Source organism: Hippocampus bargibanti, linkage group LG05, assembly GCF_051943395.1.
Source record: "Hippocampus bargibanti isolate YZ-2025 linkage group LG05, ASM5194339v1, whole genome shotgun sequence".
In the NCBI taxonomy this organism is placed as follows: Eukaryota; Metazoa; Chordata; class Actinopteri; order Syngnathiformes; family Syngnathidae; genus Hippocampus; species Hippocampus bargibanti.
Window position 1 is genome coordinate 26,961,576 of NC_142738.1, and position 25,614 is coordinate 26,987,189.

The following is a 25,614-nucleotide window of genomic DNA, read 5'->3' on the forward strand; positions in this document are numbered from 1 at the left end:
ACCTCCCCAAGCAATTATGGACGTATGCTGTACAAACGGCCGCTCAAATTCGCAACAGATGCTACAGTAAGCAGCTACAGTAGACACCTTACCAGGTTTTTACAGGAAAGACACCCAACCTTTCTAACAACCAAATATTTGGCTGTGAATCATACGTATATAAACAGGACAAAAAGAAGTTAGATTGCAGATGTGAGAAGGGGATTTTCGTAGGCTATGATAAGTATAGTCCAGCCTATAATGTGTACTACCGCGAGCCAAGAAAAGTCCGGAGACATAGACCAGTGAAATTTTTAATGAAAAACAGCTCAGATGGTCAAACTCAAACGGGTTGTGACTTGTGGGACGACATTCAGAGTTACAGTAAAGTACCTCCAAAGGAAATCAAGCAGAGTCAAGATCAACTTGAGAAAAGTAAAGAACGGAGTGCTGAAGAGACAGTAGAAAAAGGCAATGTTCAGACAGAACAGGGAAGGTGGTGTCCAACAAGACAAAGAAAGGCTCCAGAATATTTAAAGGAGTACATATGTAAAATTGATTGTGATGATGACAAAACCGAAAATATTGACTACTGTATTTCAACAGCGCAACTTATGGTGTACCTGGGACTTTTAAAGATGCTATGGAGTCTGAAAAGTCAAAAATGTGGGCTAATGCAATGGAAGAGATGGAATCACTGACAGAAAATGAGACTTTCACTCTGACCCCGCTACCGAAGGGCAAACAAGCAGTGGGAGGTCGCTGGGTGTATACGGTGAAAGAAAATCCAGATTTATCTGAGACTTGTAAAGCCAGATATGTAGCAAAAAGATATGGTCAAGTGGATCGAATTGACTACAGAGAGACATTTTCACCGACAGCTAACATGACCACTATTCGAACACTGATGCAGGTGGCTGTGCAGGAAGATCTTACCCTACACCAAAGCCTGCATATCTCCATGCCCCAATGGACTGTGAATTATATGTGGAGCAACCTGAAGGTTTTGAGACCAGGTCACAAACAGAACATTTGGTATGTCAACAAATCACTGTATGGCTTAAAGCCAGGGTGTAACTGGAACATGTTACTGGATAATCACCTCATAAAGAATGGTTTTATACAAAATGATGCTGATCACTGTGTCTACTGCAGAGAATTCGAAATTGAGAAAGTCATTCTGTTAGTGTGGGTGGATGACCTAATAATAGCGGCGAGTAATGATACCCTACTCAGTGAATCGATGAGAAGGTTTCTTCAGCCGTCATCTGTACAAAAGTGAAGGTTTCGGACGTTTCGCCTCCTATCCAAGAGGCTTCGTCAGCGAACTAAAGTCTGACTGGTCGTATCGGAAAATTCTTATAAAACAACAAAATCCTTCATTAAACCGGTCTGGTGGTGTGAGGTTCAATTTGGATCGTTCATACAATAGCCTGCTCAGGCAAAACAGGTTAGGCAACTTTCGCAATGCTGATGAGGGTCGTTATGCTGATGAGGTGATACCGGGGGGAGTGGGTGTAATAGGCCAATCGTTAGTCAGGAATGTAGGAACAATCAGTGGGGCCACAGGGGGGGGGGTCCCGCGCCCCCCCCCCCAACCTGAGAGTAGGGACCTATCATAGCTGTGTCCGGCGCCACCAGGTCTGGACATTAGGGATATATATATGGGGCCGATACGACCAGTCAGACTTTAGTTCGCTGACGAAGCCTCTTGGATAGGAGGCGAAACGTCCGAAACCTTCACTTTTGTACAGATGACGGCTGAAGAAACCTTCTCATCGATGGACCACTCCTGTACGACTGAGAGCTTACACAGACCTACTCAGTGAAGTAAAGGAAATGCTAAAAAGAAGGTTCAAAATGAAAGATATAGGTCCACCCAAACACTTCCTAGGTATCGATTTCAAACAAAGTAATGGAGAGATCAAAATAACTCAAAAGAAACACATTGAGAGGATATGTCTGTGTAAGCTCTCAGTTTATTGGTCAGTGTGCGTAGCCTTCCTAAAGACTTCTGTTTTTAGCGCTCTGTCCTCTTTTATAATTACTTTACAATCCAAGAAGGCTAGTTGGTTCTCTTGAATGTCCTCACGAGTAAATTTAATGTTGAAGTCTACAGAGTTGAGATGATCTGTGAAGGATTGAATTTCTTGTTTCTTAATTATGACAAAAGTGTCGTCCACATATCTAAACCAGTGTCGAGGTTTTGTCCCTGGGAAGGATGTGAGGGCCTGTTTCTCCATCTCTTCCATGTAAAGATTAGCCACTATGGGTGAAACTGGTGAGCCCATAGCACAACCATGGATTTGTTTATAAAATTTTTCCCGAAATTGAAAATACGTAGTATTAAGGCAGATTTCTAATAATTGGCAGATGTGATCCGGTTTCAGTTTGGTTCTTTCATGCAGAGAAACATCCGCCAGCAGCCTCGTCCTCACCACTGAGACTGCTGCTGGGGTTGGGACAGATGTAAAGAGAGAAGTCACATCGTATGATGCCAAAGTTTCCTCAGGTTCCAATATGAGGTCTTTGATCCTCTCTACATGGGGCCGATACGACCAGTCAGACTTTAGTTCGCTGACGAAGTCTCTTGGATAGGAGGCGAAACGTCCGAAACCTTCACTTTTGTACAGATGACGGCTGAAGAAACCTTCTCATCGACATTGAGAGGATGTTGAGAAAATTTTGAATGTCTGAATGCAAGGTAAGAAGCACCCCGCTTGAACAGAAATTGGACTTTAACGGTGAGGGTGAAGTTGTCAACTCGTCGGGGTACAGAGAGATGGTGGGCAGCTTAATATATATGATGACATGCACCAGACTTGATTTAAGCTGGGTTGTTAGCAAACTCCCACAACACCTAGCTGAACCAAAACAGCAGCATTGGACTGCAGTTAAAAACTTCCTAAAGTACGTCCGTGTAAGCTCTCAGTCGTGCAGGAGTGGTCCATCGATGAAAAGGTTTCTTCAGCTGTCATCTGTACTTCTTTGAAGGTGTCGGACGTTTCGCTTCATTAAACTGGTTTGGTGGGGTGAGGTTCAATTTGGATCGTTCGTACAACAGCCGATTTAGGCAAAATAGGATTAGGAATACTGATGAGGTGATACCGGTGGAAGTGGGGCATTCAGGCCAGTCATTAGTAAGAACAATAGGAACAATCAGTGGAATGGCAAGGAGTAGTCCTCTGCTCCCCCCAACCTGAGAGCAGGGACCTATCATAGCAGAGTCCGGCACCGTCCGGCACCGAAACTACCATATTGGTTACTGTTTAAAACGCTAGGACTGCTGCCAGAATATCTAGCGCAACAAATCCAAACCACAAACGTGCACGCGTTCGTTGAATTGAGTTTATTTTGAAGGTGGCCCACTGTCGGCAGGCTACTTTAATAAACAACGGTGACAATCGCTGTGGCCAGTGGAGGCTCACTTAACTTCAACTTTGCAAGTGGAGGCCCGTTTGACCGCAGTCACATTTAGCATCGTCAAGCACTTATACAAAGTAAATGGGTGCCAAAATGACAGAAACTTGAAACGTTTGTCCAACGCAACAAAACGTACAATTTCAGTTCCATGAAATGAGTTGAAAGTTTAGTCTATCTTTTGTGTCGCTTTGTGCGAGTGGGTTCATTCAATAACACAACTTCTGGAATTCCGTCTCGTTCAGGGGGGGAATGCAACGCCACCATGTGTAACTCTACTCTAGGACTTTCGTATGACTGCCAATCGGCTGCACATGCTCAAAGTATGCTCCGTGCGTGGTAGCAAATACAATTCGCTAATATAATTACATCTTCTACAGAAGCAAAAACTATTATATACTTAATAAAATTTAATATATACATAAATTGCAACATTTCTTGGTCTGTGTCACATGAAATATGCCTTCATGAAGTATTCAGTCTGTTTAAAAAAAGTAACTAGTTACAAAATGAGTAAACATCATGAAACATTTATTGGACAACATTGATGTGGTCGCCTTTGACAAAACATTAAGCTGTAGTGCATGATAAATGCTACAAAAATAAATAAGGCCATTATACTACACAATCTGGTATTCCAAGCACTTGTCTCAAAATTATTTTTGAGTGACAAAACTTTTCAAAAGTATGATTTTTGTTTTTACGATTGTGAATTCAAATCACCTATTCTAATACACAAAAAAACATCAATCACAAAAGTTGTCCTTTCAATGTTGAAATGTTGAATCGTCTATTGATTCATTGGTCAGAGGCATCTTCCTTTTGACAGGCAAAAAATTCAAAACTAATCTTTCATTTTCATTTCACTTTCATTTCTTTCATAACTTTGCTGCTGTGAAATGTAAATTTCTCCACTGCGAGACTAATAAAGGCAAATCCAATCCAATCCAATCCAATTTTTAAGATTATTTTTCCGGAGGTGAGGGTACGGAGGGTGATGTAAAAAAATGTGCTTGATCTGTCAAGCAAAAAGGATCAACATTTAAAAAAAATCTGTTCAACAAAAAAAACTTTTTTAAATTTGGTGGCAACTGATGACATCATAGCAGTTTTGCTTCAGCTTCAAACCAATCTTTGACACTTTTCTCGTTCTCTGCTATCCACTTCATGTTGGCGACGGTTCGCTCGATGGACTGATCCAGTGCCAGGGTCCCAGAGCCAAAACCAACCTCCGCATTATTTTCTTTGAATTCCTTTAGCTGTAATGGCAAAGAAAGTATGCATCATTATCAGAAAAAATTATCACGCGTTTGAAATGATGTTGGGCAGAATAACATGCATTCACAGAACTGCTTGTTTGCCACTGAAACAGATGCATATGTGACAGGGTGGTATTCAAATATTTGTAAGATGGTAATAATTATCATAAATTCAATGAATTTATTTCGGGAATGACCAACAGGGAGAGTATCAACACATCGGCCACACATGCAGACCACCGAAATTTGTTAGCATGAGCCTGAATCAAATACGTACACCAAAATCGCGTGATACCACCCCTGCCACAATTTAAACACACTTTTCCTGTGTCAAAAATATCATCTATTTTTTATAACCCAATATTAGAAATGCGGCAGGCACACATATGCCAGTCATGTGAACATGTGAGTAAGTGCGTGACACGAACAGAACTAATTTATCGTTATGATTATACGGTTCATGAGAAATATTAGGTTATGCGCCGATGTCTCAATGTACACTCAAAAATGGTGACTGAAAATGAGTCTTAAAATTTTAGGATATCCTAAAAATTGAACCTGTTGAAGCTCAAAATCACTGGAAAACCGTTTGGTGACTCCATTGATGAGGTTGGAAAATGAAAAAGATCCACCGCCATACCTGAAAGAGAAGAAAGACAAGAATGTATCATGATACTGGGATCATTTTACATTGGCTATCGATCAAGCAGTGATTGTAACAGTACAAGGAAATTGGAGTGTTGTCAGAAATATGTTTTCAGGGGCGGTTGGAGTGCAAAGTAAAACAACATTCACTTAAGAATGACGTAATGTTGAAAAAGCAATTTTGTAATAGTATAGCATAGTTGATTGTAAAAAAAACTGTCTGAAATTAATTTGAGTTTTAAACCCCCCAAAAATGTTTCAAAAAACACAAATAAATAATCGCAATTCCCAGTCAGAAAGGGTTTTATGTGGGGGCTGGTATGATGTATTGGAAGCTGCATAAATATATACATATATTGATTTTTGGTAATTTTTCAAAATTAATTAGTGCAACTTTTTCAAGCCCCTTTTTATAGGACTTGTGTCAGGTTGTGAGTACAAACTTAACACTTGAATCAAGGGTTCAAAAATGCATGTTGTATTTTCAGCTTGTGATTTAAGCGTCGGATGGATTGTTAACTTGAACTCTGGCATTTGGCTTGAGAGCAACAGTCAGCATACCTGTCAACCTGTACGCTTTTTTGCCATACAAAGTACGTTTATTAAGCATTTTAAGACGTGTACGACGTACAAGAAAATCTGTACGGAAAAACTAAAATGTGTCCATTGTATGTCCAAATTTGTCAGGGCGGCCCAACCTAGACCAGTGGTTAGCACACCAGTTTCACAGTGCAGAGGTCGCCGGTTCGTGTCTCGGTCCGGCCTCCCTGTGTGGACTTTGCATGTTCTCCCCGGGCCCGCGTGGGTTTTCTCCGGGTCCTCCGGTTTCCTCCCACACTCCAAAAACATGCATGGCAGGCAGATTGACCACTCCAAATTGTCCCTGGGTGTGAGTGTGTGTGAGTGACTGTTGTACAGTCACTCACTCACTGAGATAGGCTCCAGCACCCCCGCGACCCTAATGAGGAATAAGCGGTACGGAAAATGGATGGACACAGACTATCACGAAACAGCAAATCAATCAAGTCAAACGAGTTCGCCGCGGGAGCCTCTATCTCGGTATGTATTCTGAGAACATTTTATTACTATCGGCCCTTTTAGTTAAACGTTATATAAATAAGTTCCCTGACCTACCATATACTGATGTAGCTGCAATCTTTTATTCTTTGGTGGTAAAGTCATTTTCAGCACTCTTAAACTTTTACGTTGTGAACTTTCATGAGGCTTCATTTTGTCAGAACAAAGAATGTAAAATGATTACATTATACTCACTGGGTGAAAATGTATGACCAATGTGCCCTGACAAAGTCCCAAGCCAGAGGCTGACCGATCACATTGTTGGCAATGTAGACAATTGTGGAGGTGGCATCCTGCTTTCGAATCAAGTTTGGATCCAGCGTATATTCCAGGTATCTGAGAAAACACCCACCAAATTCATTTTTGTCATTTAAATGACGACTGAGCGATGGCGGCCGACCGTACCTATTCAGCAGCCAAGGTTCCTTTGTGCAGGCCAGTGCAGCACGGAGTTTTTCCGCTTCACTAGCAATGGTCGCGTTTTGAAATTCAGACCAGGCAAACTCCCACTCTTTAGCGTCCCCTTCTGCGATGGCATTGCAGTACGTAGTGGAACGGAGGTTGGGGTGTATTCTGATACCGATAGTGTTTCAGTCAGACCACAATTAAAACACAAAATGGACACATTTTATTGTTCACTTACGGGTTTATTTTCTCATCCATCCATTGTTTGAACCAGGCGCTGGTCAGAGTTTGGCATTCCTGGTGGCCTGTCCTGCAAGCCAGACTGATGGCATTCACCTGATTGTACCTGCATGACAAAAGTTATCAACACGCGCTATGTTGGAGAAACAACACCTGCCTTGGTCAAAGGATCAGTCATGCATGCTGGGCATTAGCCTCGCATGCATAACTGCTTGTGTATGGATACCAACAGTCCCTGCGGAAGTAATTTATTGTAATTTAAAAGAATAAAGGTGCCACAAATTATTCAAGATGCATGTCTCATAAAATTACAGTGGGACAGTTTCAATCATTGAACCTCAGGGGCATAAACAAATGTTTGCTTTAAATTTTACTCACTGGTCCATGTGTCCTTTGGGTACTTTGATCCAATTATCAGTAATATTCTTATAATGGTTGAAGAGTGGGATGACCTGCTTCTTCAAATAATCCTAAAAATGACAAGAAGTTCCTTGAATCCGTTGAGAAATGCATATTGCAATCATGTTTGGACTACATGCACGCCGCACAGATACTCAGGGTGATCCATCTGGTTCTTAAGTGCAGCTACTGCTCAAAGTTCTACCCTTTTGCTTGGATTGAGAGGTGCCCCTTTCGAAATAGATTCAATGTAGTGCATTTTCTTGTATTTTTTTGGGCGAAAGGAAGAACCCTCACCTGCATGGGACCGTAAACCTCGCTCCGATCAAACATGAGATAGAAGAAGTCCAGGTTGTTCAAGGCCGCCTCCCAAGGCATATATTCAGTTTCTGTGCCCAGATACTTCGTGGTTTTAAGAGCCAGCACCGTGGGGATGATCTTTGCCCTTTTGGGGTGGAAGAAGTTGTGAAGATAAGTACAACATGATACCAAACCAATGGTATGTTTTTTTTTTACATGGATTATATTTAATACACGATCAAATCAGTTGTGTACATGAGGAGATGCTATTTGGTGATTGACTTGTTTTATCCATCCAATGGAATGAACAGTCTACTTTACTAGTAAGTCATTGGCTGTGTAACACGTGAAGTGAATCTCGGTGTAAACATGGATTGCATTGTGAAGTTCATGGCTTAATTATGCTGATGAGGTGGTACCAGAGCAAATGGGGCAATCAGACCAGTCGTAGACTCCATAATAAGGCAGCACAATAGAGGAAATCAGTCAGGACAATAGAAGTAATCAATGTAGCCTCAGGGAACCTGAGAGCAGGGACCACTCATAGCAGAGTCCGGCACCGCCATGTCTGGACAGTAGGGATATATATATATGGCCAAAGCTACCAGCAAAAATTTTTAGTTCGATGACGAAGCTTCTTGGATAAGAAGTGAAATGTCCGACACCTTCAAACAAGTACAGATGGCAGATAACATATCATATACAGTGAGACCTCAGCTTACGAACACCTTATTTTACGAACTTTTTTTCTTACGAATGTCAAATTTATGAAAATTAAACATTGAAATACGCACTACTTTTCGCGATACACACCCACCACGGCTGGCGGAGTGCTCTTCGGATCTGGCGGAGTGATCTTCAGATCTTCGGCGGAAGCACACGGCCGAACAGTGCGCCAGCCAGCGCTACTTTCCACGCCCCCTCTCTCTGAATTCACACATCGATCGCCGAGGAGCTTTTTGCAGATAATTTTCCTTGATCTCCTTGATGTGCGTCTCACCCTGACGCATAGCACACGCTTAAAAATTGTATAAAAGGAGCTGTCGCGGGACAGAGAGATTGGGCGAACCACGGGGCAGAATCATCTCAGACTCATCTCGGTCTCACAGCCTCAAAGAGACACAGCTCGCAGAGACCTGCTGAGCATCTCTGCCAGCACCTGCGGGACTTGAAGTGGATGCAGATGACATTGAGGAGCTTGTTGCTGACCATAATGAGGTCCTCAACACAGAAGATTTGATTTGTGCGGGCTTTTATTGAACAGTTCCATCCAGAAAAGGCTATGAGAATCATCAACACGATGAATGATAATGTGCTGCCCCAGTTTCGTAAGACCTTACAAGTCAGAAAGCAACAGGTGTCAATTGAGAGCCATCAACGACCATCACAAATGTAAATAAAGTGACTTGATTATACAGGGCAGTGTATTTCTTTCATTACAATATAATATCACATTTATTATCCATAAAATAAGGTATGTTGTGTGTAGTTTTAAAGGACAACCGACGTCTCCGGACAAGTTGTGTCCATAATTTGTAAAATGGCTTCAAATGACTTCTACTGGCCGTGTTTTAATAAGATTCCACCGCATATAGCAATATTTTACGTTTTTAAGACTCGCTCTGAATATTCAGTAAGTCTTGTTTTTGAGTTGGTGATGAGTCCGTACGTGACGTCATGAAAGGACCGCCCCCTGACCGAAAAAAAGACATTGTAGCAGTCCTTCAATCACGTCAATGTATTTTGCTGTACATGTTTGGTCTGAGAGCCGTGTTGCACCCAAAAGCCGCCAGAAGAGGGACTCCAAGCTCCATATCAGGAATTTATCAGCCTGTGGAAGCGGAGGTGGCCACTGGAGGTCGCCATTTTGTGCCTCTTTTTTCTTTGGAGTGAGAGATTTTCCCCCAATGTTGCCTCAAAATGGCACATATAATTTTTTAATCGATGGCAAACATGTATGCTTTCCTCTTCAGAACTATTTGATTCATATTCATAACTGGATGTGTAACAAGAAAGCATATTCTCCGAATCTGAAGCCATTGTTTGGATTTTCCAGCAATGCAAGACGTCTTGGCGTGACGTCACCAACTGGGGGTGGGACTTTCTGGAAATGCCCAATTCGCAGCTCAATTTTTGGCAGATTTTGGACACTTTAAGTCAGGGGTGTCAAAGTAATTTTTTGCCGCGGGCCACATTGTAGTTATGGATTCCTCTCCAGGGCCGTTATGAATTTGGGGAAGCCATTAGAATGTTTAATCCCCTCCACATATTACATATACAGCACACACAAAATTAATGAATAACTAGTTTTCAAATCTGAAGTCAAGAATAATGACTGTGATTGTGGTTTACATCCAAAAATATGAAATTTTGGTTCGGATTTTAGCAAGCGTTTTGGAATTTCACAAGTTTGATTTGCTTTCGTGGGCCGAAAAAAATTATGTGGCGGGCCGGATTGACTTTGACACCTGTGCTTTAAGTCATTTTTATTGGTGTTTTGCATTTGAATAAAAATGTCATACTGCCTGTTTTGGGTATTTTAGATGCTATAAAACGTTTTTCTGATGTCAGTTAAAAAACAAAAAAGTGACGTTGGTTGCCCTTTAAGGCTTATTTAGTTGAAAAGTATGTTTTATGGAAACCTGGGAACGGATTATTCCCATTTTAATGGTTTCCTATGGTATTTTTTTTTTTTTTTTTTGTGATACACACTTTTTGTCTTACACACTCTGTCTGGGAACCAATTAAGTTCGTAAGCTGAGGTCTCACTGTACTGTACATGTCTGAGCGATTTCGCAGGTCAAGATGGGTCCCCTTACACAGAATGGAGCTCCCTGCACAGAGTGTGAATTGCGTGTTGTGGACGTTGGCTCCGCCTGGCCGAACGATGCCCGCTCTGTGATTCTTTTCACGGAGTGACACCAGCTTTCTATCGCTTGACTCAAACTGTGTGCGGGTATTAACGCTGGTGTTAGTGAATTCGACGATGCTTATCAATGAGTCTCATTAGCATAGAGGTGGGCAATTTCTCCACCAAATTTATGCATATGACCTCCGTTAAATTCTTGCAAATAATGCATGCACACCGTGGAAAATTCTGCCAGGTAGCACGCAGACGTGGCAATCCTTCAGTGAATTTGGGCTCAGAGTCTCCCGCTTTACACACAATAAGTGGCTTTTCCCTCCAACATCTCAATTATTAGTAGTACTAACTTAAATGGACTACATATAATCATCATCACTTCATGATCAATCATTGTTTGATAACATTTTAATTTACCAGCAGATGATGTCAATGTTTACGAACGGTGTATACCTTGCCAAGTTGAAGGCATCATCCACTAACTGAGCTCTGTTGATCACCGGAATGGTCTTGAGAAAACATCACAAAAGTCTTATCACTTGACTGAAACCAAAAGGGGAAGAGAAAGTGTGATGATGTCACAAAATTTCTTACATCGTGAGTGGTGCTTAGAACCTCCAACAGCCGGTCCCAGTTAACTTGGTCATAGTTAACTCTGTAGTAACCCATCACATTGAGATTGGCCAGGAGCCATTCGGACCCTACTAACTTCATGGACTCGATTGTATCTAGAGAGGCAAAATGTTTTGACAGATTATCATATCTTATCATATCTTTTTTATTTACAAAATTAATGCTGTCATGGCCCGGGATGCACATATGTTTGAAAAGGCTCATAGACATTACCTGTTTTGGCATCGAGCCATAGTCGTTCTTGGGTGTCTCCGGTCTTCATCCAATTGATGGGTATAATCCATTCATAACTGCAAAAGATGGAATTAATTATACAAAGCGGGTTGATCTACCGTCAGATCGTTTCCGTTTTTCTTTTTAGTTAATTACACAAATGAGGAATTGCTCTTGGGGGATTTTTATATCAGATACAGTATACCTGCAAAAAGTGTTTGTGTCACGTTTTGCTAGGTGGTGATGGCTGGTGCGGATCCCAAAAAGCAGGCAGGAGTGAGTAGGAGATTGTTTGACAAATTGTATAAAAATAAAGGTCAGCAGCAACAAAATGTAAAACATCAACATCATCTGAACGGAAAAAAATACAAAGTATCAAAAGAAAACAAGTGTAAAAGTCCGCCAAGGTTAAACAAACACATGCACAGCATACAATGCATGCAATTCCAGACAAAGCATGCAACAAACATGCAGCAAACAATGAACCGACACCGGATGGTCGTGCCGGGTGTCCTTTTAAGTGTCAGTGATTAAAACGACCAGCACCTGCGAGGCTGCAGGCAGGACTGACGTCGCTACCCGTTGGTCGCCAATCTGATCGGGACGACCAGCACCTGTGCAGGTGCAGGCGGGGCCGACAGCGCCCCCCGTTGGTTGCCAACCAGATCATGACAGTTTGGGACATTTTCTCTACACGATTTGCAAATAACTACTATTTGTTGGTCAAGATGAAATCATTCTGATTCACTCAGATGTAAAAAAATATTTGGATGAAGACATTCTAAAAAATAATGATAACCCAACACAGTTCATACTTGTAAGGGGATGGAGCAGTAACTTCGGAGTCAGGATCCAGGAGGAAATGTTTCTGGCTTATAACTCCAGTCGTTGTGTTGATTGTAATCACTGGAAAGCCCATCTGCAGTACCCATGTGTTCATGATATTATGGACAGTTGCGGGAAGATCGCCAGAGCCCACATTGTCAACAGCCTGCAGAAACAGAAATTGTTTTCTTCTTTGTTTCATTAATTCACAAGTTACTGTCCTGCAAATATACTTCCGCTACATGGTAGAAGTAAAATTAAACTGCAGAACAATCATATGGGGTCTGCATTCCCAGAATAATTTTTGAGATTGTTTTTTTTCTTACGTACTAAGAGATACGTATTTGTAAAGTAAAATCATGCCCTGGCTTAATGAAGACAAGCATGGAGCATAAAACAAAACTGTCCTCATATAAAAACAAATTAGACAAAATATGGTTGTCGTGAAGGTTATTATACGTTTAGATGGTGAAAGACAACACACACAGTCACATACTTGTACATAGTGTCTAATAGAGAGTGTGCCACGATTTGAAGTTTTGGGGTATTTTTTTATTTGTGTATTTATTTATTTGTTTGTTTAATATTTGATGCATAAAAAATACTTGCCATTTGCAGATGGTTCCACAGGTCTGTATAAACTGCATTTCCAAAAGCAAATTCAGCCAGGTACGTCTGACGGGAAAAAAAGGTGGGGGAGGGGGACAAAAACTGTATATATATTTTTTTTTCTGACACGCTCAGCATTGGTTCCGTTTATATATAGTATTATTATATATGTCCATGTTGGCTACGTTCAGAAACATACATTTTAAAAGGAGAAGTTTCAACATTTTCCCCCCAAATCTTTGTCCATATTTGAAAAAGTTATGATCACTTATCAGGAATACGGAATAGAACATTGGCACTACTGTGCCGTTCGTGCCAACCTTACTGGGGTTGTAACCCTGTGACACTTCAGTGTTTACGGTTACAAGTGGCTTCAATGAGTGGATTTTACTAACACTTTTACAATGTAAATTTACTTCTCACACGATTCGTACATTCTGAGAAAAAAAACTACAGTAAAGTCTCGTTATATCGATATTCTTGGGAGTCCGAAAAAATATCGATATAACCGGGACTATCGAATCAGAATCAGAATCAGAATCATCTTTATTGCCAAGTATGTAGATCACACAAGGAATTTGTTTCCGGTAGAACACGCTGCACTAGTATCGTTGTCAAAAAAACTGCTAAGTGGCACTATACAGTTCCATTTTGGCTACTGTTGAAGAGTTCAAAGAGTTAATGGCTTGGGGGAAGAAGCTGTTTAAATGTCTGCTGGATTTGGTGCGCATGGATCGGGAGCGCCTGCCTGAGGGGAGTAGCTGGAAAAGGTGGTGGGCAGGGTGCGGAGGGTCCAGTAGGATTTTCCGCGCCCTTGTTTGGATTCTTGCAGTGTGCAAGTCCTCGAGAGTGGGTAGGGCGGTGCCAATGATTTTTTCCGCCGTCCTAACCGCCGTCGATATATCCGACCCTGCGCGAATGTAATTTTCTCCTTGCGTTCATAGAAATAGTATCGTAATAAGCGGTACTATCGATATAACCGATATTGATAGAACGAGACTTTACTGTATCTGCCATCGTTGACCTCACTTTATGCATCTAATCTGATGTCCCAAAAAAAAAACACCGGCCCAGTTTTTCGAAAAGTGCATATCCATCTTAAAGGACAACCGACATCACTTTTTTATTTCTTAACTGACATTAGAAAAATGTTTTATAGCATCTAAATTACCCAAAACAAGCAGTATGATATTTTTAGTCAGATGCAAAACACCAATAAAAATGATTTAAAGTGTCCAAAATCTGCAAAAAATCGAACTGCGAATTAGGCATTTTCAAAAAGTCCCGCCCCCAGTTCTTGACGTCACGCCAAGACATCTTGCATTGCTCGAAAATCAAAACAATGGATTCAGATTCTGAGAATATGCTTTCGTGTTACACATCCAGTTATGACGATGATTCAAATCGTTCTGAAGAGGAAAGCATGCATGTTTGCAATCAATTAAATAATTTATTCGCTGCCATTTTGAGGCAACATTGGGGGGAAATGTATCACAAAAAAGAGGCAGAAAATGGCGACCAAGCTCTGTGTGCTCCTTACATGGAGCTTTGTCGCCCTCTTCTGCCTCTTTTTGGTGCAACACGACGTTTTCAGACCAAACAAGTACAGGAAAATGCATTGACGTGATGGGCGTGATTGGTCAGGGGCGTTCCTTCAGTGACGTAGGGTGAGGATTCGTCACCAACTCAAAAACAAGACTTCCGGAATATTCAGCGCGAGTCTTAAAACGTAAAATATAGCTATATGCGATGGAATCTTTGTAAAATACGCTCAGTAGAAGTCTCATCTCATCTCTCATCTCATTTTCCGTACCGCTTATTCCTCATTAGGGTCGCGGGGGTTGCTGGAGCCTATCTCAGCTGTCTTCGGGCACGAGGCGGGGGACACCCTGAATTGGTTGCCAGCCAATCACAGTCACTCTCACACTCACACCTAGGGACAATTTGGAGTGGTCAATCTGCCTGCCATGCATGTTTTTGGAGTGTGGGAGGAAACCAGAGTACCCGGAGAAAACCCACGCGGGTCCGGGGAGAACATGCAAACTCCACACAGGGAGGCCGAACCGGGACACGAACCGGCGACCTCTGCACTGTGAAGCCGGTGTGCTAACCACTCGACTACCGGGCCGCCCTCAGTAGAAGTCATTTGAAGCAATTTTACAAATTATGGACAAAACTTGTCCGGAGATGTCGGTTGTCCTTTAAGGCTCACGAAGGTTGTCGGCATGCTGGAGGGATGATTTCAGGCAGTAAGCGGGGGACACTCTGAACTGGTTGCCAGCCAATCATAGGGCACACAAAGATGAACAACAACCATCCACATCCACACCCACACCTACCTGAAGGTACAATTCATAGTGTTCCATTAACAAAGTGTTCCCTTGCAAACATGTATATGGAATGTGGGAGGAAACAAGGAGTACCCAAAGAAAACTCACATAGGCACGGGCAGAACATGCAAACTCCACACAGAATCAAATCATGCACCTCTGCAGACTGTCTTTTTTTCCTATTCAGAACCTGACTCTCCTCAGAGAGTTTCAAATACCAGTAGTTTATTTACGGTTGCCAATATTAGTCTGCTAGTCACGAGTGCCATCAAGGTCTTGCACACAATACCATTCAAAGTAAAACGACACTTTTGCCACAATGGATGAGAAGGTTTCTTCAGCCGTCATCTGTACAAATTTGAAGGTTTCGGACGTTTCGCCTCCTATCCAAGAGGCTTCGTCAGCGAACTAAAGTCTGACTGGTCGTATCGGCCCTATTTATATATCCCTAATGTCCAGCCATGGCGGCGCCGGACACAGCTATGATAGGTCCCTACTCTCAGGTTGGGGGGAGCACAGGACCACTCCCTGTGGCCCCACTGATTGTTCCTACATTCCTGACTAACGACTGGCCCATTTCCCCCACTCCCACCGGTATCACCTCGTCAGCATTACGAATGTTGCCTAACCTGTTTTGCCTAAGCAGGCTATTGTATGAACGATCCAAATTGAACCTCACCCCACCAGACCGGTTTAATGAAGGATTTTGTTGTTTTATAAGAATCACTTCTTTTACCCCCCTTTCAAACCATCTATGTTCTTTCGCTAAGATTTTAACCTCATGGTCGTCAAATGAGTGGTTGCTCGCTTTTAGGTGCAAATGTACTGCCGATTGAGGCCCACTATTATTATCCCTGCGATGTTGATAGTCTTTTGAGAATTTGTTGAGTTTCCCCAATGTACTGCTCTTTACAATTTTCATTCTTACAATGTATGGAATAAACTACATTACTTAGTTTTTCATTTGGTAGCCTATCTTTTGGATGCACTAATTTTTGCCTTAACGTGTTTATCGGTTTGAAATAAGTAGGAATTTTGTGTTGCCAAAGGACTCTTTAATTTTTCAGAAACTCCTGCAATGTAAGGTACTGCGACTCCACTCCTTTTTGTATCTTGAGAATTATTAGTTTCATTCCCTATTCTTTCTTTCTGACATTTGTTGAATGACCACTGAGGGTACCCACAGTTAGTGAGTGCTCTCCTGATGTGTTTTGACTCCTTTTCTCTACCTTCAATGCTAGTTGGTATTAGTTTAGCCCTATGCTGGAGGGTTCTGATAACTCCTAATTTGTGTTGTAAAGGGTGGTTAGAGTCAAAAAGTAAGTATTGGTCAGTGTGCTTTTAGCGCTCTGTCCTCTTTTATAATTACTTTACAATTCAAGAATGCTAGTTGGTTCTCTTTAATGTCCTCACGAGTAAATTTAATGTTGATGTCTACAGAGTTGAGGTGATCTGTGAAGGATTGAATTTCTTGTTTATTAATTATGACAAAAGTATCGTCCACATATCTAACCAGTGTCTAGGTTTTGTCCCCGGGAAGGATGTGAGGGCCTGTTTCTCCATCTCTTCCATGTACAGATTAGCCACTATGGGTGAAACTGGTGAGCCCATAGCACAACCATGAATTTGTTTTTAAAATGTCTCCCGAAATTGAAAATACGTAGTATTAAGGCAGATTTCCAATAATTTGCAGATGTGATCCGCTTTAAGTTTGGTTCTTTCATGCAGAGAAACGTCCGCCAGCAGTCTCGTCCTCACCACTGAGACTGCTGCTGGGGTTGGGACAGATGTAAAGAGAGAAGTCACATCGTATGATGCCAAAGTTTCCTCAGGTTCCAATATGAGGTCTTTGATCCTCTCTACAAACCCTGTGGTGTTATCTATGTGATATTCTGTGTTACCAACCTAAGAGTAGGGACCTATCATAGCTCTGTCCGGCGCCGCCATGTCTGCACATTAGGGATATATAAATAGGGCCGATACGACCAGTCAGACTTTATTTCGCTGACGAAGCCTCTTGGATAGGAGGCGAAACGTCCAAAACCTTCAAATTAGTACAGATGACGGCTGAAGAAACCTTCTCATCGATGGACCACTCCTGTACGACTGAGAGCTTACACAGACGTTTTGCCACAATGGCATAACAATAAAACACACATAACAATATACTATATTACAGTGCCCAAAATTACTTTCCTCTTAATCTTTCAGAACGCTACTATTATCGGTGATTTGTCAAAAACCAAAAGAATATTTTGTGGTAGCCCGAGTGTTATTAGACAGTATTTTTCCAGGTCATGATTATGCAAAGTGTCTTTAAAGCATTTTGGGGCTATTCTTCATCTTGGTTGAAACAATCCTTACCCTGAGGCCCGTTGTGAAGACATGTTCAGTCAGAAAATCTGACAACATCCTCAGTACAGATGCTCCCTAAAGATGAAGGAAAAAAGTTGTGTTCAAGTGACTAATCTGATGATGATTTCATGCTATTTTGTTCCAGTTTGAGAGATGTTAAACACTTCAGAGTTACAGTGGGTGACAAAGACCCGATGCTGGATGTTACCTTGCTGTATGAAATGGCATCAAACAGTTCACTGATTTGAGCTGGTTTCTGGATATCTTCTTCTTTCGATGACAAGGGGTGAGAGGAAGCCAAAGCGTCAATGGCAAACACTCGGTGCATATCATTCAGCACAATGAGATCTGTCTGTTGAAAGACATATTACCACCAACTGCCACAGTGCTTCATCAAAATCCTCATCATTGAACGTGAGAATGATTCTGGAGGTTGTGAATTGGAAAGCAAAGCTTACCACATTCCACTGAGGTTCAGCCTCATGTGCTCCAAGGTACTCAACATACGAGGCAAAACCTTCATTCAGCCACAAGTCATTCCACCATCTCAGCGTGACCAGATTCCCAAACCACTGAAGAGAAAAAAAAGAATGACGCACACAATGCAGTTCAATAATGATCCTGGACATACAGTAAAATAAAGACATTTTCTTCTTCTTTTCCTTTCAGCTTTTCCCTTCAGAGTTTGCAACAGCGAATCAGTGTCTGTTCCTTGCGCCAACATGTCCATTGAAGTCTGCACCAATGACAACTCTCTCACTTCTATCATCAAAATCAACTACAATTTCTCATTTTACACAGTATGTCTACCTTCTTGCTCAGCATCATGTCAGCAAACTCTACCTTTTCCTGTCATTATTCCTACATTCAAAGTCCCTACTCTCGTTCATATACTGCTGGCCTTCCATTTCTCTCTTTTCCTACGGGCACACCTCCCTCTTCTCCTTCTTTGACCAACAGTAGTCCATTTTCCAATTGTACCCTATAGGTCAACAGTGCCGATGGTGGTGGTTGTTACCCCGGGACTCGACTAATCCGATGAGATTCAAATTCACATTTTGTTTTGGTCAAAATTTTAATTCGGATGCCCTTCCTGACACAAACCTTTCTATTTATCCAGGCTTGGTACAATAAGACATGGGCTTGTGTCCCTTTGTCGCTACATTTAATTGAAGACATTTTAAATGAAGATATTCCAAGTTACGGACCAGACCTCAGTTTTTGGTGGAAAAAAAGTACAGGTTACTTCACTTAAAGCATGACAAATCATCTCCACAATTTGGTGACATTCATGTGCTCCAAATTTGAAAGCTCATTGACACACACAAAAAAAATGCAAGGGTTGTTCATTCAATTGTCTTTCTTTCGTCTGCTTTTATTTTGAATTGGCTCCCTTTTAACTTATTTGCATGTGCACTTTTCGGCCTTTCTGAAAAAGTGTGTGATGTTAAGACTTATATCAACCAACCATATGAGCCAATTCATGACTAATAATGGAAGCGATCCTCTCCTTGTTGCCGTTGGAGGAGAAGGCGTCATCATAGAGGAGCGCTGTCTCCCTGTAAGTAATTAGTCCCCAGTTCTCCATGGCTCCAGCATTAAAGTCGGGCAGAGCTATCTGATCTGGATGAAGCAAGAATGCAACAAATCCTTACATTTGCAAAAGAAACGCTGACTTCTTGTTCAGTAAATGCCTTCCTTTATTTAGAACAGTGGTTCTTAAACTGGTTTCGATTGAACCCTAGGGGTTTGGTGAGTCGGTATCAGGGATTTGATGGATCCTCCGCTGCAGATGTCCACCCCTCAGTCTAGTCTGCAGTTAGTGGGCACAGTCATTGAAAGCGTCCTGCTTTGAGGTGCCCTACTGATCCGTTTTCAGGTGGTGTATGCAGCAGAGTGAGACCTCCGTATCAGACCGCTTGAAGAGGGCTGTATATGTGTCTGAGTGAGACTCCCTTCCTAATATTTTAATCCATGGTAAGTATGTTGGGCAAAAAAAGAAAGTCATCGGACAAATATGTAAAACATGGATTTAAATGTGTCACGGAACGTGACGGTAGTCAGCGTCCCCTCTGCGTGATTTGCAATGCCAAGTTGAGCTACTCAATTCATTTCATGCACTAGTAAAAAAAAGAAATCACATTTTACTTTTATTAAAGAAGGGTTCGGTGAATGAGCATATGAAACTGGTGGGGTTCGGTGCCTCCAACAAGATTAAGAACCACTGATTTAGAAGATCATTCTGATTACAAATGTGCTTAAGGTGTCATCAATCGACTTTAGCTCTGTATAAATATAAAGCATTAACATCATAATGCAATACAGCTACATATATCAATATACATACCTTTATTGATGCTTGCACTATGTAGTTTTTTAAGAAACAGTTTTGCACATTTACAGTGTACATCTCAGTCTGACATTTTTACTATGCTTAGAATATCTTGTTTTTCCTATCCTTTCACCCCCCACCCCACCCACCTTTAAATTGCTGCTATGGACTGCAAATTTCCTCATTGTGGGACGATTAAAGGCTTTCTGATTCTGATAACATCATATCATCATCAGCACATACAAGAAAATCTATTTTCTTTAAAGCAGAAGTGTAGCATTTGAACATACCTGATTTAGGCAGAGGGTATGTGGAATTGTAATATCTCTCAAAAAACTTGAGGATTGGTCCAGTTTTGGAAAGAGCATACGCTCCTTGGCCAGCCTCAATAGCAGACTTGCGGGCAAAAATCCGGATCTACATCCACAAAACAGAAAAGAAGCTAATACACAAATGAACCAGATCTCATTGGATTCCTTTCCTCTTTCTTTCATAACTTTGCTGCTGTGTTACTTCCGGGTAGAGTGAACGCCGGCACCAATGGCTTCCGCTGCTCACCCGCACAAAAAAAAAACGTTATTATCCCGTGATTGTAAAGTGTCCTTGAGAGTCTTAGAAATTAAATGTATTATTATTATTATTATTATTATTATTATTATTATTGTTGTCTTTCAATGCTTACACTCAAAGCCATAAACAGTATATAGATAAATATATATTTGTGTAATAGTTTAGCTTAGTGGCTTTTGATGCAGTGCCTCCTGAGGGATACAAGATCATGGGTGTTCAATGTTGGTTCTGTCTTTTACCACTTATCACATCTTTTGGGAATATCTTGCAGCCATAATCTACGTTCATGATTAGTTTCTAAAAACATGGAAGTGCATCAATTAGAACATTAAACAATGTCTTTGTCGTGTATTCAATTAATTGTAGCTTGAACGTGATTTGTAAATCATTGTAGTCTATTTTTTTTTTTTGTTTAGCATCACATCTCAACTATCAATTCATTTGGGCGAATATATATATGCAAAGAGTAAAACATTTGTTGTATTGCAGAATTAATTATAATAATAATACAATTAATTTCTAAGCGCCTTTCAAAACTCTCAAGGACACTTTCCAGTCACTGGATTTTTTGTGCGGGTGAGCAGCGGCAGCCATTCGCGCCAGCATTCACTCTATCCGGAAGGCTTCTGTCTTGATGAACCCAATACATTGAAAACAAATGTATGCTGAGGTTCGCTGAGAAATACAATACAATACAATAAAACTAAATCAAATATAATAAAATAAAAACATGAAAATACATTATTAAAAAAAACACAACAAAATACAATAAAATAGAATAACTTAAAATACATTAAAATACATTAAATTAAATTAAATTAACTATAAACATGAAAATACACAGTGATTCCCTTACAGAGATCTTTTTTAATACATTACCATGACGTTATCAATCGTGTTGTTGATATAGCCAAAGTCACTGACGATAAACGCCAAAAGATAGGTCGACATTTTCTCAGTTGGTTCAAAAACTGTCTGCAGTACAGTTTGATCATCAATGGAAACATTGCGTGTTTCTGCACAGAACAATATGATGGATTATATTTCTCATTTTTATTATCTTAAAAATAATAAATACATTAAAAAATGTAATAATAATCTTGACTGATGATCACTGGCCTGTGTCTTAACCTTTTTCTTCGCCATTTGAGAGTGCCACTGTTCCATGGTCATGAATCAGAGTGATATGGAAAACTGCTTTCATAGCTGGCTCATCAAAACAAGGGAAGGCTTTCCTTGCATCTGTTGGCTGCATCTGAGTTGTGGCCACAATCCTGAAAAAAATAACAGAAACGATCACAGCACGAAATTCAATATTTTAGAAAACACCTATGAGACTCTTAAAACTGGTGGGTTAAAAGTAAACCAAAGTGCTAGAAATGGTGAGTCCATCCACAGGTTCCAAAGGGACTGAGCCAGATTATTTATTCCCAGGACATTGGATTGAGAAGAACTAATGAGGAGACTTTGTCCACATTTAATGATCACACCCTGCAGTGACAGTTGATGAATTGTCAAAATCAAACAAGGCAACAACAATAAAGAGTCATATAGATAAGAAAACAGCTCAGCAAATAGTTATCTTTCACAAGTGAATGCTTCACAAAGGGTCATGTGTTTTTCATGCTATTTGACAAACATAAATAGAAACAGGTACACATACTTTTTTCCTCCATCTCCCATGTATTCACTCCTATAGAAGCCTCCAAGGTCATCAGCCAGTTCCCCAGTGAACTTGGTGTGAAGCCTGTACCGGTGGTCCTTCATCAGGTTACTGTCCAGTGTCAAGACGAGGTACTGAGTTTCTTTCTGGAGCCAGGAGGACACTATTGAGGGGGCCTTGGATCCACTATCCATTGGAATGAGCATTGCCATGTGGTTATTCTCATATTTGCTGTAGTTCAGTTTATTGGAGTGGATGAGAATCAGATTTGTCTCCTCAGCACACTTAAACTCTACACTGGAATCACCTAGAATTACATGAAGCATAATATAATGGTAAATTGATTTAATTATCATGATACCTTCAGAAAAACGATGTTAAATAACTACAATAACATATTACCGTGTCACCCCTCCATGAACTGTCACCTTACCATAGTGAAGGGGTACAAGTGTCCCAAATTATGTCAGGAGCTAAGTTGTCAGATGTTAGAAGCTTTATGATCCTGACGGGGTCATCCATAACAAACAGGTCTACGGTGAGGGACCAGACAAAGCATGGCTCACAAGAGCTTTATGGTGAGCAATATAATTGGATCATGTTTACCTCTGCCTGGACGAGGGTCACAGAGGCGGCCACAATCTGCAGCCAGGGATGGAGTGGGACAAAACCAAAAAGGCAACGTGGATCCACTCCTCATGAGCTCACCACCTTTCTGAGGCCCCAAAGGGGTCATGTGCCCTGTGAGCTATGGACCAAAGCTAGATCCTCATGACATGGAATGTCACTTCTCTGGCAAGGAATGAGCCAGAACATATGGGTTCTTAGTGGAAAGAAGATAAGTCCCAATGAGAAATAGGTGGACTCACCTCCAAATAATGCTTGGGTTCTGGTCTTTTAGAGAGAGGTAGGACCCTATTTTAATATGGAGTTGTCCACAGTGAAAGGTACAGAGTTGGTGCGGGCATACTTTTTGCCCCGAAGATTACCAATTGCACCTGTACCTTAGGGGTCACTCCAATGTAAAAGAGGGCAGCAGCCAGACGGAGGCACAGTTGTTTGTGCCTCTGAAAAAAAGAGCAGCTTTATCCACCCTTTTGGGAGTTTTTGGAAGAAGTGCAGAAGAGCGTTCACCTTGGAGACTCTCTCACTCTATTTAAAGACTTCCAAGTTTATTTGGGCAATGAACACTATGTTCAAACATTAAGGTATCCATATGTGCACCTCTCATCTGGCAACTCTCAGCAGTGGAGCAGTCAACTGATCACCACCTAGTGGAGTGTTAGCTCTGATGGTGGGGGACTATAACGGTCTGGCAGATCCAAACGTATTGTGAGGGTCTGCTGGGAAAGAGTTTCGACTCACACCTATGACTGTATTTGAAAGGGTCCATTGGGAGTTTGAATCTCAGATTCAGGAAGCAATGTGGTTTTCGTTCAGGATCAGGTCAAATACTTGGGCAAGGTCCTGCATGATGTGATACTTTAACTCAGTCTCTAACTCTTTCTGCGGCAGTTCATTGCAGAGTGTCAAGTGGTTGGGATGAAAATCAGCACCTCCAAATCTGAGACCACGCTTCTCCCACTTAAAAGGCTGGAGTGCCTTTATACAGGTCAGGTATAAGGTCCTGCCAAAAGTGGAATATTTCAAATATCTTGAAGTTTGGTTTCCCAGTGGCAGGCTGATTGAGCACTTCAAATTGTCCCTTGGTGTGAGTGTAAGTGCGGATAGTTATTTGTCTCTGTGTGCCCTGCGATTGGCTGGGAACCAATTCAGGGTGTCCCAAACCTAGTGCCCGGGGACGGCTGGAATAGGCTCCAGAACTCCCCGCGACCCCAATGAGGATTAAGCGGCCTGGAAAATGGATGGGTGGATGTATGGATGTATGGATGGATGGTTGCCAAGTGAGTGCATGATGGATATCAACAAGATGAGGTGGCCTGGGCATTTAGTTAGTATGCCTACAGGAAACCTCCCTGGTGAGTTGATGTGGGTATTTCCCATTAGCAGGAGGCCCTGAGGATTATATGGCCATGTCTCCTGTCTGTACTGTGAAAGCAGCGTCCCCTGCGACCCAGCCCTGCATAAGTGGGAGAGAATGGATGGCAACCAGTTCAGACAAGAAAGTTGCCGAAAAATTAAAAGTTGATTCTCAAGGAATACCTGGAAACTTTTAACATGGACAAGACTGGGTGTTTTGGGGGAAAACATGCCATAAAGGTCTTCAATCACATGCAGGAATAAGTCGTTTCCATGCCACAAACCAATGAGGCTTAATTGTTCTGCTCGAGTTACAGCCATTAGATTAAGGTTTATTAGTTCAAGGTGTAAAAGAATGCAATCTACAATTGAGAGAGAGACAGACAGAGAGAGATGTTTTCAAGCTCATTGAGAACTATATCCTGCCTGCTGTAGATCTCGCTCTACTTCGACATACCTGAGCCAAACAATTTGCTCATGAGCAAGTTCTGGTGAAGAATAAAAAAAATCAAGATCAATTCAATCAGGGATGTTGGAATAGAAAGAGATCGAAAACAGCCAGGATACTGTATGGCTTTCAAGAAGTGGAGTTCCCTTGCCCTGATATAGGAGGGAACAAGTTTTGAGGTCATTTCTAAATGATGCTTCTTAACAACTCTTGAAATTTCTTATCAATTCTAAATTTGGAAAATGAGGTATGGTCATATTGGGAAAGATTATGAACAAATCTGGGGATTTTGGTCAAACTATTATCTTTTTTTTATCAGTATTTTCTGATCTGATTAATCCTCACAAGGGTCGCGTCGGTGCTGGATCCTATCCGACATTTTTGGGCAACAGGCAGGGGGCCCTCTGAATTGGTTCCAAGCCAATCACAGACCACACACAGACGTACAACTATTCTCGCACACACTCATACCTCGGGACAATTTAAGGAGTTCTATCACCCTGCCATGCAAGTTTTGTATTGTGGAAGGAAATCGGAGTTCCCAGAGAAAACCATTCATGACTTGATAATAGACATCTTGTCCCAAATTACCCAATAATGAGAAACATAGCACCAAATACTTTTTTCAATGATTCTAAAAAATGCAACCTGTAGCCCAGGAGCAGTCTTGTAGGTTTATAAATGTATAGTTCATAAGTTTTATGAATAAAGACTTTACCTGTAAAAATATATAGCCCTGTCTTTGGATCTGGAGTAAGCCGAGGCCACAGTGTGATGTTGTAGATTTCTGGTACCAGGCTCTTGGGCAGTCGATATTTGTCCCAAGGGTTGTTGGAGGGGGTAGTTGTCGTGGTTGACGGCTTCGATGTGGTTGGAGTTGTCGCTTCATTTGTTGGGGACACATGATTTTCATTTTTTGCCTTTTCCTGGGAATAAACAACACTCAAAGCTATAATAGTGGCCACAGCCCCAGCTCCAAGAATAATACAGACTACCCCAACACTTTTACTGATAAAAAAACCTTTCCCCATTTGTCTGCCTGAAGCTCAATTCCACTCTGAAACAGTGT

At 41.4% G+C, this 25,614-nt stretch overlaps 1 protein-coding gene across 1 annotated transcript; it reads right to left on the reverse strand.

The window, feature by feature from the left end:
- Positions 1-3,913: 3,913 nt before the first annotated feature.
- Positions 3,914-25,614, reverse strand: LOC148898360 (aminopeptidase Ey-like). The gene is made up of 21 exons (XM_088997533.1): positions 25,264-25,614; positions 22,118-22,424; positions 21,586-21,728; positions 21,334-21,470; positions 20,175-20,301; positions 19,021-19,175; positions 18,011-18,124; positions 17,761-17,904; positions 17,562-17,627; positions 12,868-12,933; positions 12,249-12,424; positions 11,434-11,510; positions 11,182-11,315; positions 11,041-11,096; positions 7,722-7,869; positions 7,404-7,495; positions 7,024-7,131; positions 6,786-6,953; positions 6,576-6,716; positions 5,217-5,298; positions 3,914-4,658 (listed from the first exon to the last, which is right to left on the reverse strand). Exons 1-21 carry the CDS (start codon positions 25,574-25,576, stop codon positions 4,500-4,502), a joined length of 2,913 nt encoding a protein of 970 aa, XP_088853659.1. The 5' UTR covers positions 25,577-25,614; the 3' UTR covers positions 3,914-4,499.

Excerpts from the sequence above, each read along its gene's own strand:
- LOC148898360 (XM_088997533.1), bottom strand. The coding sequence starts at position 25,576 with ATGGGGAAAGGTTTTTTTATCAGTAAAAGTGTTGGGGTAGTCTGTATT. Across the intron at positions 11,511-12,248 it reads ACTGCTCCATCCCCTTACAA|TTATGAATGGATTATACCCA; the intron begins GTATGAACTGTG and ends CATCTTTTGCAG. Across the intron at positions 5,299-6,575 it reads TGGTCATACATTTTCACCCA|GTATGGCGGTGGATCTTTTT; the intron begins GTGAGTATAATG and ends CTTCTCTTTCAG.